Source organism: Xenia sp. Carnegie-2017, unplaced genomic scaffold, assembly GCF_021976095.1.
Source record: "Xenia sp. Carnegie-2017 unplaced genomic scaffold, XeniaSp_v1 HiC_scaffold_14, whole genome shotgun sequence".
Classification (NCBI taxonomy): domain Eukaryota; kingdom Metazoa; phylum Cnidaria; class Anthozoa; order Malacalcyonacea; family Xeniidae; genus Xenia; species Xenia sp. Carnegie-2017.
The window spans coordinates 784,171-802,890 of record NW_025813447.1 but is presented as its reverse complement, the minus strand read 5'-3'; the positions used below and the strand labels follow the sequence as shown (position 1 = coordinate 802,890).

The 18,720-nt window shown below is 34.1% G+C and overlaps 5 protein-coding genes and 1 pseudogene across 6 annotated transcripts; all 6 read left to right on the top strand.

The window, feature by feature from the left end:
- Window positions 1-76: 76 nt before the first annotated feature.
- Window positions 77-4,331, top strand: LOC124434664 (neutrophil cytosol factor 2-like). The gene is made up of 11 exons (XM_046984547.1): window positions 77-630; window positions 806-888; window positions 955-1,063; window positions 1,143-1,277; window positions 1,462-1,563; window positions 1,650-1,700; window positions 2,279-2,473; window positions 2,908-2,958; window positions 3,081-3,821; window positions 3,918-4,042; window positions 4,180-4,331. Exons 1-11 carry the CDS (start codon window positions 457-459, stop codon window positions 4,280-4,282), a joined length of 1,869 nt encoding a protein of 622 aa, XP_046840503.1. The 5' UTR covers window positions 77-456; the 3' UTR covers window positions 4,283-4,331.
- Window positions 4,332-6,346: 2,015 nt separating this feature from the next.
- Window positions 6,347-10,045, top strand: LOC124434668 (cholesterol 24-hydroxylase-like). Of its 2 annotated transcripts, none has more exons than XM_046984551.1 (2): window positions 6,347-6,896; window positions 8,287-10,045. In XM_046984551.1, exon 2 carries the CDS (start codon window positions 8,322-8,324, stop codon window positions 9,642-9,644), a length of 1,323 nt encoding a protein of 440 aa, XP_046840507.1. In that variant the 5' UTR covers window positions 6,347-6,896; window positions 8,287-8,321; the 3' UTR covers window positions 9,645-10,045. The 2 variants fall into 2 exon arrangements, with proteins under 2 accessions (XP_046840507.1, XP_046840506.1); XM_046984550.1 differs by having other exon boundaries at window positions 8,248-10,045.
- Window positions 10,046-10,240: 195 nt separating this feature from the next.
- LOC124434676 lies at window positions 10,241-12,181 on the top strand (annotated as a pseudogene).
- Window positions 12,182-12,326: 145 nt separating this feature from the next.
- Window positions 12,327-13,951, top strand: LOC124434671 (cholesterol 24-hydroxylase-like). Its single transcript, XM_046984555.1, has one exon. It carries the CDS (start codon window positions 12,421-12,423, stop codon window positions 13,930-13,932), a length of 1,512 nt encoding a protein of 503 aa, XP_046840511.1. The 5' UTR covers window positions 12,327-12,420; the 3' UTR covers window positions 13,933-13,951.
- A 705-nt stretch (window positions 13,952-14,656) lies between these two features.
- Window positions 14,657-16,583, top strand: LOC124434130 (cholesterol 24-hydroxylase-like). The gene has a single exon (XM_046984009.1). The coding sequence runs from the start codon at window positions 14,657-14,659 to the stop codon at window positions 16,085-16,087; it is 1,431 nt and encodes a 476-aa protein (XP_046839965.1). The 3' UTR covers window positions 16,088-16,583.
- A 106-nt stretch (window positions 16,584-16,689) lies between these two features.
- Window positions 16,690-18,636, top strand: LOC124434670 (cholesterol 24-hydroxylase-like). The gene has a single exon (XM_046984554.1). It carries the CDS (start codon window positions 16,728-16,730, stop codon window positions 18,237-18,239), a length of 1,512 nt encoding a protein of 503 aa, XP_046840510.1. The 5' UTR covers window positions 16,690-16,727; the 3' UTR covers window positions 18,240-18,636.
- The last annotated feature ends 84 nt before the right edge of the window (window positions 18,637-18,720 follow it).

Sequence of the window (18,720 nt, the reverse complement as noted above, 5' to 3'; positions counted from 1 at the left end):
TAGGGAACACTTCATGTAGTATAGCTATAGCAGTTCAAGTCCGAGAACTGCTTCACCATGCGTGAAGTTTTGGCTTCTCCTTAAAATTATTTTGATTATTATAAATAAGGAAATGTTTTAAAATTTCGACCAGCTGGAGAGTCGACGTAACTGTGTCAAGAGTCTTTATATTATAAATCCGCCCTTGGGTGGAACAATGTCAATATGGTAATATGTCTTTCGTACCAACTTTTATTTGTAAAAATCTTTGAATTCTTGAAATCGTGAGAACGTGCGTGCCGTTTGGTCTTTGGTTGTCATCAGAGCTTATCTTTATATATAATCCATTTATTTTGAGTGGATGGTGAATGTTTAAAGGTGTCATATTTCACCATCGAATTTTAATCAAGACAATTCTGAGATTACGAAATTCCTGTGGCACGATCATTGTATAAAATAAGATTGTAAAATATCATAATGACGCTAGTTCAAAACTTACAAAAATGGAAAGAGGCCGTGGAATCATACAATTCAGGCGACTTCGAAACATCGTTGAGTAGATTCAGAGAAATGAACGATTCAACAGCAAAAATTTTATTCAACATTGGTCGGACATACATATCACTTTGTGATTTACAAGCAGCTTTATTGGTAAGTTCATATGCCAAAGAATTTGTCAATTTTCAAATCAATCATGCCAACTAGATGATCTACGGTACAAAGTGTTGCTCTTTAGGAAGAGACATGCTTTTTCAAATAGCACTTACACGAGTTAAAAACACTCTTTGCCCTTGTTTTTAATTACACAAAGTTTCTCTTTCATTAGTCATTTCAAGATGTCATAAAGAAAGATGCTCACATGGCTATAGGACATTTTATGTTGGGAGTTGTCAATCTTATGTGTACCAGGTATCAAAGGGCTTGCTCTAAACTATTTATTTCATGAGATGTCTGTATTTGTCCTACCTGTTTTAGTTATGCAGATGCATTAGTGAATTTTAATGAAACATTGAGGAAGCTAAGAGATGGCAAATTTATTGACTACAGACAACTTGGCTTAAGATATAAACTTTACAAGTGTGAGGTGAAACATTTTTTTCAATGTATAAAAGGTTACAGATAATGCCAGTTATACATATCTCATCTTATCTTTCCACCTATAGGTTCTTTTGAATCGAGCTGTTTGCCTCTCAAGTCTTGGATATGAGGACAGTGCTGTTGAAGATCTTTTACTTGCTTTGCAATGCAAGGTTGAACCACGGCATAACATTGTAGATATTAGTTTAACAAACTTAAAGGTACTGAGATATTGTAGTGATTCCAACCACTAGGTTAACGTCCATGTTGCATCTATTACTAAAATTCTTTGTCATTATGTACATCATTTGTTTAGTGCATCTAAAGTTATCTCATATTTGTTCCCACTCAAAGGTTCGCATCTAGGATTACCAGCTTTTTTCAACATCAACAGTTTTTTCATAGAATGGCCAAGCACTTGAATTTATTGTGATGGATGCCATTTTTCAACCTCCAAAATCAAAAACTGCAAACTTAGAAAAGCGGGATTATCTTGGAAAATCGCAGGTAATGTTTCACATTGCCATTGAAAATTGGGTTTGTTACTTCGAGACTTGGAGAATCAATATCTGTTTACAATTTTCTTGAAACAGGTTGTTGTTGACTTCGACAATTATGAGAAAATGGAATCTCCTTTAGCATTGGTAATAAAGATGTTAGAAAGAAATGTTTGTGATTGAAAACACGAGGACATGACATTACAGAGTGATTTCTTTAAAATAAAAGATGTTTACTGTGTTTGCACAGGCTTATGTAAACCAATGAGACCTTTTAGAGAACGCAAAAGCAGATCAGTGCAAGCCCGAGACCAAAGGTTGAGGATATGCACCTTCCCAAACAAATCCTTTGATTTTTCCTTCAGCATATATTCATGATTGATTTTAAAATTCTATTTGATTGATTTGATTGGTTGAACTTAGATCGGTTTACGCGGGCTGATGCAAACTCACCCATTGACCAATCAGCGCACGCGTTATGTTATGGTTATTTTATAATTTTTGATGAAAACCAAGCTTGTAATTGACGTGGTAAAAACACATTCAAAACAACAAATTTGAAGAAGGAACCTCGTGAAACCTGTTTAACTTGTTTTTGCCTATAACTACTACCGGTTTTTACCCGTTTTTAGTTACTGAAAACTTGTTTGCGTACCTGTTTTCCAGTATTCATAACTGGTTTTTCACCATTTCAAATCTTTTTTCACCATGCTTTTCACGCATAGCGCGGACGTGTAACACCGAAAGGATCACCAACGTTGCCAACGAAAGTGACGGAGATTGGCGAACTCTACCGAGTATTGTACGACTTCATAGCACAAAATGAACACGAAGTGTCGGTCAAGGCCGGTGAAATCATCCGAATTGTGGAAACTGCGGACGATGGATGGTTTACAATGATCACCAATGATTCACGAAAGGTAGGTAGGATTTTTTATCCTTTTCTTGCAATCTAGTAAATAACACTATGTCATTACTGAGTTTTAGTCGAGGGAGGGCAAGGGGGCAAGTGCACCCTGGGGCAAAATTAGAACGCTAATTGGGAGGAGGGGGGGAGGATGAATATTCCTATATTCAGTTCTTCCTACTGATTTTCTTTGTTAGCGATTTTAACTTCAAAAGAAATCAGCAGGGCAGAGCTTATTGTATGAATATTCACTCTCCAATTAGCGTTCTAGTTTTGCCCCTGATTGCATCCCCTTTTTCTCGACAATTTTAAATTAACATCTATATAAGTTGTATGTTTCGGCGTGTCTTTAATGACTTGCCCGCCCCCCTTCATAAATGCTGCCTACACAACTGCATTGGTAATGGTGCCTGCGCTGAGATTGATGATTGATATTTTGTTCTTTAGCGAGGCTTGGTCCCAGGCTCTTACGTCGAAAGACACGACAACGGCACTGAGGTATTTAACATACATTGATTGAAAGAAATGAAAATGTTGTTTTCGTTTGTTTGTAAATTTTGTATTGTCATCTGTTTCTTTAAAACACAACATGTCAAAGTTTGTTTATTTTTTTCTTCAAGGATGTAACTTCTCGTGAAGCTCTTCTTAAAGATTTAAGAAAAAAAGAAGCTAGATTATCTTTACGAAGAGTCCAGCCTCCAATAAAATCAGATCAAAAGACACCCTCGGATCTGAAATCTGCAACGCCAAATAAAAATCAAAACAATGGACACGTCTATGTTAATGGCTTTGCCATGTCTGCCCCGAAAGAAAGACCAAAGTCGCTTGATCCAGGAAAACTTGGGAGACCTTCTAAATCTTCGCCAAAAGCTGAGCCAAAGCTTCATGCAGGACCTCCAAAATTTCGACGGAAAAATTCTCTTGAAAATCTGCTTTCTAGCAATCGTAATTCAAAAGAATCGCCTGTTTTAGGTAAGAGAATATCAGAAGTAAAAAAAAACGTTGAAATTGACACAACTGACGATGATGATAATGAATATGAGGAAGTGCCTGATATTCCGGAAGTAACTCCTTACGCAGTAGCAGCAGTACGTGATGTTGTCGGTGATTCACGACGTCTCACGGTATATTCCGATCGAAAGGCACCCCGACGACCTGCTCCTCCACCAAAGGTTGTAACAACCATGAAACCACCCCCTTTACCTCGTGCTCAACGCAAGAATACAACTGAACGAAGTCGAGCAAAATCTGCTCCACCTGATCCTCCACAGAGACCAGTTAAGATTCCGAAACTACCTCAAAACTCCCCAACTGTACCTAGATCTCCCCGATATCATCGAAAAGAAAATCTTCCAAAAGAGGTATGTTGTATACTTAGTGTAAGCATTTTTTACTGTATCTTTGAACTTTAAGAAATTACTATGTAGTTGAGCTACAGGAACCGTTTCATTATTTAGGAAAAAGAAGTTTCGCTGAACTTAACCATTACGACGCAAGTGAGGATTAAACAGTCTACAACAGCTGAAGATATTAAAAATTCTGCCAAAGACGCCGTTCAGCGTTTAGTTGCGTCAAATTTATGGTGCGTTTTAAATCGTGTCAATAACTTGTTTGTAGCAAAGTCAATTGTAGAATAAATATTTTTGTTGAGAAATTTATCGTGGATTGTATAGAGAGGCGAAATGTTTAAAGTTGATGATTTATGTATTTTTTTGCTAGGTGTGAAAAGGCTGGAAAACAAATCCGACTTGACGACCTTAAAACATCAAGCATTTTGGAGCTTGTAAAGGATGGTACTTTGAGTATTTCATGTAATCCATAATATTTTCATCAGATATTGGTATTTAAAATATCCATGGAAGCAGTTGAAAGGTTGTTTTGTGTTTAAAGTAGTGTCCCGGAATATTTAATCGTTTGTCTCCGAGTAAAGGTTAATTAACTGTTTTTAGTCTTTAGAGCATTCGCTCCGTTTGAGATATTTTTCAAAGATTTCAAAGATGAAAATTCACCAACATTTTCATGAACTGAAATCTTTGAATAAGGAAGCAAGTTTAGACAACTACATTTCCCTTGATTTACCCAACGCGATCATCGTTGCAAAATTAGAAAGTAATCGAAAAATTTTACTCCGAACAGATTAACTATGCACCACGATAGTCAAATACGCCACTAGGAAATTCTTAAATTTTCGCCGTTTGCTGAATGGCTCTCATTGACCGCGTGATTTTTTGCTTGGATTGTGTGTGGAGCGACGCGGAGAAGTTTGGCACTAGTAAAGCACCAAGAAATTAAACGTAGTTAGTGTGAAAGTGCTATATCAGGAGCCTCGTACCCAGGCGCTTTGAATGTCACATTGCTTACTTGCGCGGGACGAAACGCGCGAGCAAAAAATGGGAAAATCGCTGGGAAGCTTCCACACGTAATCGGCTTGTTACAGCCACGCAAATGCGCCATGCTCACGCACACCATGTGAAGCGCCAGGGTACGAGGCTGCTGTATGAGCTTTTCTGGATTGCTCTTTCGTATCCGGTACGCCGTACTCTGTCGTCTGTATCTGCATGGTATCAAAAGCATAGCGATTATATAGAATAGACTCAATAGAGTGGGGAAACGATGGTATGAAGGAAGTTCACATGTTGGTAGATATTCATCGGCCAGTTTACAGCATTCATAACCATGTACCTCTTTGCCCCGTAGTTTATTAACGCTTTTGATTACCGATTATTGTGTGAGCCACTGAGCCTCTTTAGGAAACAACTTATCAAAGATGTTAAACGATTTTATAAACTTAACTTGACATTCAAGAAAAATAACACACTTGTTTTGAAACATTCACGACATCATTTTTATTTAAATCGTCGAAGATACATCGTGAATAGTGTTGAGTTTTATGAACTTCATCACAATGTAGTTTATTCATTTGATACCATTCGATAAATATTTGTGTGACGAACAATTGAAATTCAATATTGTCTCTGAGAGACATGAGGTTATCAGTCATGATCACATGTTTACATTTTTGTATGCTTGTTATTCTGTTCTAGTGGTTAAAGGAATCAAAACTTTAGTAGATTTTGCTTGCTCTATTTTTAAAATAGTTTCTTGATAAATAGTTTTCATTTAAAACATCAAAATGCTTTCAATAATATTGTATATTTTACTCGCAGTATTGACGATCTTTTGTACTTTGTCACTCTATATTATTATATATTTGATCTACATACATTGGATTACTGCTCATATACCAGGACCACCTCGTTCAAGTTTCTTTCTTGGTCATCTGCCAGATATTTGGAAATACAAAGCAAGAACAGGACGAATTTTGATTGAGTTTGTGCTTGAGAAGAGATTTGAATACGGTAAAATATTTGTGTTGTTTTTGGCTCATCAACCCGTGGTATTTTTAGCACATTTGGCCTATTCAAAACATATTTTCATAAATAACCATAAACATTTAATGAAACCTCGTTTCGTTTATGATAAACTTGGCTTCGTCTATGGTGAGCGCTATGCGGGATATGGATTGGTTACAAACACTGATGAAAAATCTTGGCAAATACATCGACATATTATGAATCCAACATTTCATCGAAAATCTCTTCGTGATTTTATGAAAAATTTCAACAATGTTTGTGATCGTTTTTTAGTCAGAATGGACGCAATTGTTAAAGAACAGAAACCAATAAGTATGTTGGTTGAATTTGGTAAAGCAACATGTGAATCTATCAGTCAAGTATCATTTAATATTGATACACAAGTTATTGAAAATCTAATCAATAAGTATGATCTTTTGAATGCACTGTTTCCCATCTTCCATTTCATTCATCAATGCGATGATGATTTTGTTGACAACCTTTAGTTCATAGTTAAATTATTATATATGTTTGTAAATGTAGATCGTCCAGGTTGGTATAGTCCTGAGAAGGACTCTCCAGGGTTCAAACCATTTACTTTAAATTATTATATCTCATTCAAGACGTTAAACAATGTAACACTCTACCATGATATATTTTTAAAGCTTAAAAAATGCGTTGTTGTTGCTCAGACTGCTATTGAGGAAAACCTTGGTGTTCCATTGTCTCTTTCTTCTCCTCTCCAGTATTCATTATAGTATCACTGGATTAATATGATATAACTAAACTTTGCTTTATCTTTATAATGCGAACAAAAACTGTCTTGTGTCAGTTGTGTGAATGAAATTAAATTGACGTTTTATGTCATAATCGTCACGTTTGTCTTGACTAAATAGCTACTTCAGTTTTCTTTTTTAGAGATATTTGGACCGGAAAAGTTTCACATGGTGTAAAAAATCCCAAGATACTGACATTACAGTTATGAAACTGCGTGGTAGCAGAGCTGCAGAACGAAACTTGAGTCATTCAGAAAACACCGCAGATCCATTGTGCAAAAAGGAAAGACAGGAACATTTTCATGAGGTTTGTGTTTATGCTTAGTTTATTTTTTACAGTTTTCATTTGTCGTTCAACTTTCCGATTATCGTACGATGTTCAACTGTGGCTAAAAGTTTTTGTTGAACTACTCCTGCATGAAAGAAATCTTTCTTCTATCTCCACTGCGTATTTTTAGCTAAATAGTAATTAAGCACTGAAATACAACCAAATCAAAGCTAAGTACAAAGTAAAAGTTTCAATATATATAAAGATTTAATTATGCCTCTACGAAAGAAAATAACTTAGACATACCCATCACGAATTCTATTTTCATTTTAGTTCTTTACCAAAGCCGTAACTTTTCTTTGTAATTTACACATTATTTATTTATTTATGTATAAATGAATAAATAAGTAGTTGAAGTTCTAACTTTGTTTGTTTCACTTTTTCCAAGAATCAATTGTTGTTTTCGTCTGACCTCTTTTTCTCGATTCTTGCATTTTTTAAAGTTTGTGTAATTGCTCTTGTTTATAGTTTCCAATTTTCAAAAAATAATGTATTTATGTCCATTTACCACGAATGTAATGCTATGTTTGAGCGATGTACGTAAGTTCCAATATCCACCGCGTGCTTCTCTTTGTTTCAATCAACTCTCCGCTCTTATTACCATGTATTACCCATAAAGCTTCCACGTGCTTAACTCGTTGGTTTCTTCTCTTTCTTTTGACAGATGAGTTTGTGATATTTGTTTATGTAATGGTTGTAACCCATTTTGAGTGTGACATTGCTGCTATATACTGTATGATTATTGAGTTTTGGTTGGCTGTTCTGTCATTTTGTTATACCTAGATTATCAATTGTCCCCACAAGCTCGCTACTCTCCACTCTCTCAAGTAGCTATGTATTGCACTTCTAGATATCATACGTAATGCTTGTGATTACAATTTTTTTACTATTTATAACTTAAACTACACGTTTGAAAAATAATATTCAACACTTTCAAGACATCATCTGTATTGAAATCGTACATATCCTGTTAAAACATTATCGTTCCTTTGAATGTGTTGTGTGAGCTTTATCACGTTGCAGCTCATTCAGGCATTACATGTGATATCGTTCGATGAAATTATTGTGTAACGAACTAATGAAATTCAATATTCTTTCCTGAGGTAAATTCACATGTTGTTTGAGAAACATAACATGTATTTTTGTTATTCCGTTCTGGTTGTTCAAGAAATCAAAATAGTTTCTTGATAAATGGTTTTCTTTTAAAACATTAAAATGCTTTCAATAATATTCTACATTTCACTCGCAGTTTTGACCATCTTTTGTACTTTATCACTCTATATTATCGTATATTTGATCTACATACATTGGATTACTGCTCATATACCAGGACCACCTCGTTCAAGCTTCTTTCTTGGTCATCTGCCAGATATTTGGAAGTACAAAGCAAGAACAGGACGAACTATGGTGGAGTTTGTGCTTGAGAAGAGATTTGAATACGGTAAAATATTTTTGATATTTTTCGCTCATCGACCTTACGTATGTTTGGCAGATTCAAGATATGTAAGAGAAATTTTTATAAAAAACCACAAACATTTGGTAAAAGATCGATTCATTTATGATAAAATTGGGTTCGTCTATGGTGAGCGCTATGCGGGATACGGATTAGCGAATAACACGGATGAAAAATCTTGGCAAGTTCATCGACATATCATGAATCCAACATTTCATCGAAAATCTCTTCGTAATTTTATGAAAAATTTCAACAATGTTTGTGATCGTTTTCTGGTCAGAATGGACGCAATTGTTAAAGAACAGAAAGCGATAAGTATGTTGGTTGAATTTGGTAAAGCAACATGTGAAGCTATCAGTCAAGTATCATTTAATATTGATACACAAGTTATTGAAAATCCAAACTCAAAGTTTCCCAGTGCAATTCGTCTTGCAATGGAAGGTGTTGAAGATAATCTTAATTCTTTTCTGAGTTCAACTCTATTGACTATGTTTCAGTGTAGTTTCCTACAAAATGAGAAAAAGAAAAGACAAATTGAAGCTGTTCAATTTGTACGAAATTTTGCTTCTCAGAATGTTGAAAAGCGTATGGACGACTTAGAAAAGAATAAGGATGTTCCTAATGATTTGTTGACTTCTTTAATCAAAGATGGTAGGTTAACAATGGATGAAATAGTTGACGAATTCTTAACTATATTTGTTGCTGGACAGGAAACTACTTCAAATTCATTATCATTTTTGCTCTATGAAATTCTCAATCATCCACATATTGAAGAGAAGATCCTTAATGAAGCTAATGAAGTGCTTGGTGATCGTGAACACATGGAGTTTGAAGATCTGGCAAAGTTTAACTATTTTAACAAGGTCATGGAAGAAGGACTTCGTAGACATCCTGCTATAATTGCACCGTCAAGAATATTGTCTAAGACCTTGGAAGTGAATGGTTTCAAAATTCCCTCTGGTGTGGGTATTGACACTAGTCAATTATTTTTTTCAACAGATCCCGAAATTTGGCCAAATCCTGAAATATTTGATCCTGAAAGGTTTGAAAATGTCGATCACATTCGAAATTTCACCACAACACATTTTCCATTTTCCATTGGTCGACGTGATTGTATTGGACGAATGTTTGCTAAGTTTGAAATCAAAGTTTTTATGGTTCGAGTTTTGAGAAAGTTCAAATTTCAACTGTTACCAGGACAGACTGAAAGAATGGAAGCTAAACTAACAATTAAACCTCGCGATGGTGTCATGTGCCATGTTATGAGGCGTTAATAAATGGATTATTTTCAAATGCTTGATTTTCATTTCGCTAGATTAAAACTGAGAGAAAACGCAAACTTAAACAATAAGAGAGGGTTTTTAACGCCTGTTTCAAACGTCAAACTTTACATGCCCCAAACTGTTAAGTTCAATGTTTGAAACAGGCTCAAGACTTTTTCTAATGGAGAATGAATATTAACAGATGAAAGTATTTAAGCACACTGTTTTGAATTAGTTATTTCGTAATGTAGTCAAATTAATACTTCTGTCATGTTTTATAGAATTTATTCATTTCAAGGATGAAGTGGCAGGCCATAACTGTTGTATTAGTGGTATATAATATTTCTAGTACAACGCACTGATATAGCGTTATTAACTAACTGTCAGTAAACTTATTAAAATATTTAACTCTATAAGTTGACCTCATTGCCATCTTTATATGGCAGAACAACACTAAAATTCAGTGTATTCAAATATTTATGCAGAAAATTATCATTTTCCAACTTCCTGTTTTTTGAGAGTCAATGTTCATCTTGATCATGTGAACAAATAATTTTAAATTTACATTTTGTGGGGGCTGACCAAGCTCTGTTTGACACTTTGATTTTCGAATTTCCATGCTTTAAAGCATTAAAATGCTTTCACTAATATTGTATATTTTACTCGCAGTTTTGACCATCTTTTGTACTTTGTCACTCTATATTATCGCATTTTTGATCTACATACATTGGATTACTGCTCATATACCAGGACCACCTCGTTCAAGTTTCTTTCTTGGTCATCTGCCAGATATTTGGAAATACAAAGCAAGAACAGGACGAATTAATGACGAATTTTTTCTGGAGAAAAGACTTGAGTACGGTAAAATATTTCTGTTGGTTTTGGCACATCGACCCATGGTATGTCTGGCAGATTCTAGTTATGTAAGACATGTTTTTATAAATAACCATAAACATTTAATGAAACCTCGTTTCGTTTATGATAAACTTGGATTTGTCTATGGTGAACGCTATTTAGGATATGGATTAGTTACAAACACTGATGAAAAATCTTGGCAAATACATCGACATATCATGAATCCAACATTTTATCGAAAATCTCTTCGTGATTTTATGAAAAATTTCAACAATGTTTGTGATCGTTTTCTGGTCAGAATGGACAGGATTGTTAAAGAACAGAAACCAATAAGTATGATGGTTGAATTTGGTAAAGCAACATGTGAAGCTATCAGTCAAGTATCATTTAATATTGATACACAAGTTATTGAAAATCCAAACTCAAAGTTTCCATGTGCAATTCGTCTTGCAATGGAAGGTGTTGAAGATAATTTTGAAATTCCTTTGAGTTCAACACTATTGACAATGTTTCAGTGGAGCTTCCTACAAAATGAGAAAAAGAAAAGTCAAATTGAAGCTGTTCGATTCCTGCGAAATTTTGCTTCTCAGAATGTTGAAAAGCGTATGAATGAAATTGCAAATAATAAAGATGTTCCTAATGATTTGTTGACTTCTTTAATCAAAGATGGTAGGTTAACAATGGATGAAATAATTGACCAATTCTTAACCATATTTGTTGCTGGACAGGAAACTACTTCAAATTCATTATCATTTTTGCTCTATGAAATTCTCACTCATCCTCATATTGAAGAGAAGATCCTTAACGAAGCTAATGAGGTGCTTGGTGATCGTGAACACATGGAGTTTGAAGATCTGGGAAATTTAAAATATTTCAACAAGGTTATGGAAGAAGGATTGCGAAAACATCCTGTTGCAATTGCACCAACTAGAGTATTGTTAAAATCTTTAGAAGTTGGTGGTTTGAACATTCCTTCTGGTGTGAGTGTTGTTAGTAATCAGCTTTTCTTTGCAATGGATCCAGAAATTTGGGAAAATCCTAAAAAAATTTGATCCGGAGAGGTTTGAAAATGTTGATCATATTCCAAATTTCACCACAACACATTTTCCATTTTCCCTTGGTCGACGTGATTGTATTGGACGAATGTTTGCTAAGTTTGAAATCAAGGTTTTTATGGTTCGAATTTTGAGAAAGTTCAAATTTCAACTGTTACCAGGACAGACAGACAGAATGGAAGCTAAACTTACTATTAAACCTCGCGATGGTGTCATGTGCCATGTTATGAGGCGTTAATAAATGGATTATTTTCAAATGCTTGATTTTCATTTCGCTAGATTAAAACTGAGAGAAAACGCAAACTTAAACAATAAGAGAGGGTTTTTAACGCCTGTTTCAAACGTCAAACTTTACATGCCCCAAACTGTTAAGTTCAATGTTTGAAACAGGCTCAAGACTTTTTCTAATGGAGAATGAATATTAACAGATGAAAGTATTTAAGCACACTGTTTTGAATTAGTTATTTCGTAATGTAGTCAAATTAATACGTCTGTCATGTTTTATAGAATTTATTCATTTCAAGGATGAAGTGGCAGGCCATAACTGTTGTATTAGTGGTATATAATATTTCTAGTACAACGCACTGATATAGCGTTATTAACTAACTGTCAGTAAACTTATTAAAATATTTAACTCTATAAGTTGACCTCATTGCCATCTTTATATGGCAGAACAACACTAAAATTCAGTGTGTTCAAATATTTATGCAGAAAATTATAATACCTACAACTTACACATTTTCCAACTTCCTGTTTTTTGAGAGTCAATGTTCATCTTGGTCATGTGAACAAATAACTTTAAATTTACATTTTGTGGGAGCTGACCAAGCTCAGTTTGACACTTCGATTTTCGAATTTCAATGCTTTAAAGCATTAAAATGCTTTCACTAATATTGTATATTTTACTCGCAGTTTTGACCATCTTTTGTACTTTATCACTCTATATTATTGTATATTTGATGTACATACATTGGATTACTGCTCATATACCAGGACCACCTCGTTCAAGTTTCTTTCTTGGTCATCTGCCAGATCTTTGGAAATACAAAGCAAGAACAGGACGAATTAATGCGGAATTTTTTCTGGAGAAAAGACTTGAGTACGGTAAAATATTTCTGTTGGTTTTGGCACATCGACCCGTGGTATGTCTGGCAGATTCTAGTTATGTAAGACATGTTTTTATAAATAACCATAAACATTTAATGAAACCTCGTTTTATTTATGATAAACTTGGGTTCGTCTATGGTGAGCGCTATGCGGGATATGGATTAGCGAATAACACGGATGAAAAATCTTGGCAAATACATCGACACATCATGAATCCAACATTTCATCGAAAATCTCTTCGTGATTTTATGAAAAATTTCAACAATGTTTGTGATCGTTTTCTGGTCAGAATGGACAGGATTGTTAAAGAACAGAAACCAATAAGTATGATGGTTGAATTTGGTAAAGCAACATGTGAAGCTATCAGTCAAGTATCATTTAATATTGATACACAAGTTATTGAAAATCCAAACTCAAAGTTTCCATGTGCAATTCGTCTTGCAATGGAAGGTGTTGAAGATAATTTTGAAATTCCTTTGAGTTCAACACTATTGACAATGTTTCAGTGGAGCTTCCTACAAAATGAGAAAAAGAAAAGTCAAATTGAAGCTGTTCGATTCCTGCGAAATTTTGCTTCTCAGAATGTTGAAAAGCGTATGAATGAAATTGCAAATAATAAAGATGTTCCTAATGATTTGTTGACTTCTTTAATCAAAGATGGTAGGTTAACAATGGATGAAATAATTGACCAATTCTTAACCATATTTGTTGCTGGACAGGAAACTACTTCAAATTCATTATCATTTTTGCTCTATGAAATTCTCACTCATCCTCATATTGAAGAGAAGATCCTTAACGAAGCTAATGAGGTGCTTGGTGATCGTGAACACATGGAGTTTGAAGATCTGGGAAATTTAAAATATTTCAACAAGGTTATGGAAGAAGGATTGCGAAAACATCCTGTTGCAATTGCACCAACTAGAGTATTGTTAAAATCTTTAGAAGTTGGTGGTTTGAACATTCCTTCTGGTGTGAGTGTTGTTAGTAATCAGCTTTTCTTTGCAATGGATCCAGAAATTTGGGAAAATCCTAAAAAATTTGATCCGGAGAGGTTTGAAAATGTTGATCATATTCCAAATTTCACCACAACACATTTTCCATTTTCCTTTGGTCGACGTGATTGTATTGGACGAATGTTTGCTAAGTTTGAAATCAAGGTTTTTATGGTTCGAGTTTTGAGAAAGTTCAAATTTCAACTGTTACCAGGACAGACTGAAAGAATGGAAGCTAAACTAACAATTAAACCTCGCGATGGTGTCATGTGCCATGTTATGAGGCGTTAATAAATGGATTATTTTCAAATGCTTGATTTTCATTTCGCTAGATTAAAACTGAGAGAAAACGCAACTTAAACAATAAGAGAGGGTTTTTAACTAACGCCTGTTTCAAATGTCGAACTTTACATGCCCCAAACTGTTAAGTTCAATGCTTGAAACAGGCCCAAGACTTTTTCTAATGGAGAATGAATATAAACAGCTGAAAGTATTTAAGCACACTGTTTTGAATTATTTATTTTGTAATGTAGTCAAATTAATACGTCTGTCATGTTTTATAGAATTTATTCATTTCAAGGATGAAGTGGCAGGCCATAACTGTTGTATTAGTGGTATATAATATTTCTAGTACAACGCACTGATATAGCGTTATTAACTAACTGTCAGTAAACTTATTAAAATATTTAACTCTATAAGTTGACCTCATTGCCATCTTTATATGGCAGAACAACACTAAAATTCAGTGTGTTCAAATATTTATGCAGAAAATTATAATACTAACAACCTACACATTTTCCAACTTCCTGTTTTTTGAGAGTCAGTGTTCATCTTGATCATGTGAACAAATAATTTTAAATTTACATTTTGTGGGGGCTGACCAAGCTCTGTTTGACACTTTGATTTTCGAATTTCCATGCTTTAAAGCATTAAAATGCTTTCACTAATATTGTATATTTTACTCGCAGTTTTGACCATCTTTTGTACTTTGTCACTCTATATTATCGCATTTTTGATGTACATACATTGGATTACTGCTCATATACCAGGACCACCTCGTTCAAGTTTCTTTCTTGGTCATCTGCCAGATCTTTGGAAATACAAAGCAAGAACAGGACGAATTAATGCGGAATTTTTTCTGGAGAAAAGACTTGAGTACGGTAAAATATTTCTGTTGGTTTTGGCACATCGGCCCGTGGTATGTCTGGCAGACTCGAGTAATGTAAGACATGTTTTTATAAATAACCATAAACATTTAATGAAACCTCGTTTTATTTATGATAAACTTGGGTTCGTCTATGGTGAGCGCTATGCGGGATATGGATTAGCGAATAACACGGATGAAAAATCTTGGCAAATACATCGACACATCATGAATCCAACATTTCATCGAAAATCTCTTCGTGATTTTATGAAAAATTTCAACAATGTTTGTGATCGTTTTCTGGTCAGAATGGACACGATTGTTAAAGAACAGAAACCAATAAGTATGTTGGTTGAATTCGGTAAAGCAACATGTGAAACTATCAGTCAAGTATCATTTAATATTGACACACAAGTTATTGAAAATCCAAACTCAAAGTTTCCATGTGCAATTCGTCTTGCAATGGAAGGTGTTCAAGATAATTTTGAAATTCCTTTGAGTTCAACACTATTGACAATATTTCAGTGTAGTTTCCTACAAAATGAGAAAAAGAAAAGACAAATTGAAGCTGTTCAATTTGTACGAAATTTTGCTTCGCAGAATGTTGAAAAGCGTATGAACGACTTAGAAAAGAATAAGGATATTCCTAATGATTTGTTGACTTCTTTAATCAAAGATGGTAGGTTAACAATGGATGAAATAATTGACCAATTCTTAACCATATTTGTTGCTGGACAGGAAACTACTTCAAATTCATTATCATTTTTGCTCTATGAAATTCTCAATCATCCTCATATTGAAGAGAAGATCCTTAACGAAGCTAATGAGGTGCTTGGTGATCGTGAACACATGGAGTTTGAAGATCTGGGAAATTTAAAATATTTCAACAAGGTTATGGAAGAAGGATTGCGAAAACATCCTGTTGCAATTGCACCAACTAGAGTATTGTTAAAATCTTTAGAAGTTGGTGGTTTGAACATTCCTTCTGGTGTGAGTGTTGTTAGTAATCAGCTTTTCTTTGCAATGGATCCAGAAATTTGGGAAAATCCTAAAAAATTTGATCCGGAGAGGTTTGAAAATGTTGATCATATTCCAAATTTCACCACAACACATTTTCCATTTTCCCTTGGTCGACGTGATTGTATTGGACGAATGTTTGCTAAGTTTGAAATCAAGGTTTTTATGGTTCGAATTTTGAGAAAGTTCAAATTTCAACTGTTACCAGGACAGACAGACAGAATGGAAGCTAAACTTACTATTAAACCTCGCGATGGTGTCATGTGCCATGTTATGAGGCGTTAATAAATGGATTATTTTCAAATGCTTGATTTTCATTTCGCTAGATTAAAACTGAGAGAAAACGCAACTTAAACAATAAGAGAGGGTTTTTAACGCCTGTTTCAAATGTCGAACTTTACATGCCCCAAACTGTTAAGTTCAATGCTTGAAACAGGCCCAAGACTTTTTCTAATGGAGAATGAATATAAACAGCTGAAAGTATTTAAGCACACTGTTTTGAATTATTTATTTTGTAATGTAGTCAAATTAATACGTCTGTCATGTTTTATAGAATTTATTCATTTCAAGGATGGAAGTGGCAGGCAATAACTGTTGTTTTAGTGGTATATAATATTTCTAGTACAACGCACTTATATAGCGTTATTAACTAACTGTCAGTAAACTTATTAAAATATTTAACTCTATAAGTTGACCTTATTGTCATCTTTATATGGCAGAACAACACTAAAATTCAGTGTATTCAAATATTTATGCAGAAAATTATAATACTAACAACCTACACATTTTCCAACTTCCTGTTTTTTGAGAGTCAGTGTTCATCTTGATCATGTAAACGAATAATTTTAAATTTACATTTTGTGGGAGCTGACCAAGCTCAGTTTGACACTTCGATTTTCGAATTTCAATGCTTTAAAGCATTAAAATGCTTTCACTAATATTGTATATTTTACTCGCAGTTTTGACCATCTTTTGTACTTTATCACTCTATATTATCGCATTTTTGATCTACATACATTGGATTACTGCTCATATACCAGGACCACCTCGTTCAAGTTTCTTTCTTGGTCATCTACCAGATATTTGGAAATACAAAGCGAGAACAGGACGAATTAATGTCGAATTTTTTCTTGAGAAAAGACTTGAGTACGGTAAAATATTTCTGTTGGTTTTGGCACATCGACCCGTGGTATGTCTGGCAGACTCGAGTTATGTAAGACATGTTTTTATAAATAACCATAAACATTTAATGAAAGCTCGTTTTATTTATGATAAACTTGGGTTCGTCTATGGTGAACGCTATTTAGGATATGGATTGGTTACAAACATGGATAAAAAATCTTGGCAAATACATCGACATATCATGAATCCAACATTTCATCGAAAATCTCTTCGTGATTTTATGAAAAACTTCAACAATGTTTGTGATCGTTTTCTGGTCAGAATGGACACGATTGTTAAAGAACAGAAACCAATAAGTATGATGGTTGAATTTGGTAAAGCAACATGTGAAGCTATCAGTCAAGTATCATTTAATATTGATACACAAGTTATTGAAAATCCAAACTCAAAGTTTCCAGGTGCAATTCGTCTTGCATTGGAAGGTGTTCAAGATAATTTTGAAATTCCTTTGAGTTCAACACTATTGACAATGTTTCAGTGGAGTTTCCTACAAAATGAGAAAAAGAAAAGTCAAATTGAAGCTGTTCGATTCCTGCGAAATTTTGCTTCTCAGCATGTTGAAAAGCGTATGAATGAAATTGCAAATAATAAAGATGTTCCTAATGATTTGTTGACTTCTTTAATCAAAGATGGTAGGTTAACAATGGATGAAATAGTTGACGAATTTTTAACCATATTTGTTGCTGGACAGGAAACTACTTCAAATTCATTATCATTTTTGCTATATGAAATTCTCAATCATCCTCATATCGAAGAGAAGATCCTTAACGAAGCTAATGAAGTGCTTGGTGATCGTGAACACATGGAGTTTGAAGATCTGGGAAATTTAAAATATTTCAACAAGGTTATGGAAGAAGGATTACGAAAACATCCTGTTGCAATTTCACCAACAAGAGTATTGTTAAAATCTTTAGAAGTTGGTGGTTTGAACATTCCTTCTGGTGTAGTTGTTGAATCTAGTCAACTCTTCTTTGGAAATGATCCAGAAATTTGGCCAAATCCTGAAAAATTTGATCCAGAGAGGTTTGAAAATGTCGATCACATTCAAAATTTCACCACAACACATTTTCCATTTTCCATTGGTCGACGTGATTGTATTGGACGAACGTTTGCTAAGTTTGAAATCAAGGTTTTTATGGTTCGAGTTTTGAGAAAGTTCAAATTTCAAATGTTACCAGGACAGACAGACAGAATGGAAGCTAAACTAACAATTAAACCTCGCGATGGTGTCATGTGCCATGTTATGAGGCGTTAATAAATGGATTATTTTCAAATGCTTGATTTTCATTTCGCTAGATTAAAACTGAGAGAAAACGCAACTTAAACAATAAGAGAGGGTTCTTAACGCCTGTTTCAAACATCAAACTTTACATGCCCCAAACTGTTAATTCGATGTTTGAAACAGGCCCAAGACTTTTTCTAATAGAGAATGAATATTAACAGCTAAAAGTATTTAAGGACACTGTTTTGAATTAGTTATTTTGTAATGTAGTCAAATTAATACTTCTGTCATGTATTACAGAATTTATTCATTTCAAGAATGGAAGTGGCAGGCCATAACTTTTGTATTTGTGGTATATATTTCTAGTACAACGCACTGATATAGCGTTATTAACTAACTGTCAGTAAACTTATTAAAATATTTAACTCTATAAGTTGACCTTATTGTCATCTTTATATGGCAGAACAACACTAAAATTCAGTGTATTCAAATATTTATGCAGAAAATTATCATT

Coding starts and splice junctions, on each gene's coding strand:
- LOC124434664 (XM_046984547.1), top strand. CDS start 457: ATGACGCTAGTTCAAAACTTACAAAAATGGAAAGAGGCCGTGGAATCA. Junction 631..805: donor ATTTACAAGCAGCTTTATTG/GTAAGTTCATAT, acceptor CTCTTTCATTAG/TCATTTCAAGATGTCATAAA. Junction 889..954: donor GTCAATCTTATGTGTACCAG/GTATCAAAGGGC, acceptor TACCTGTTTTAG/TTATGCAGATGCATTAGTGA.
- LOC124434668 (XM_046984551.1), top strand. CDS start 8,322: ATGGTGGAGTTTGTGCTTGAGAAGAGATTTGAATACGGTAAAATATTT.
- LOC124434671 (XM_046984555.1), top strand. CDS start 12,421: ATGCTTTCACTAATATTGTATATTTTACTCGCAGTTTTGACCATCTTT.
- LOC124434130 (XM_046984009.1), top strand. CDS start 14,657: ATGTACATACATTGGATTACTGCTCATATACCAGGACCACCTCGTTCA.
- LOC124434670 (XM_046984554.1), top strand. CDS start 16,728: ATGCTTTCACTAATATTGTATATTTTACTCGCAGTTTTGACCATCTTT.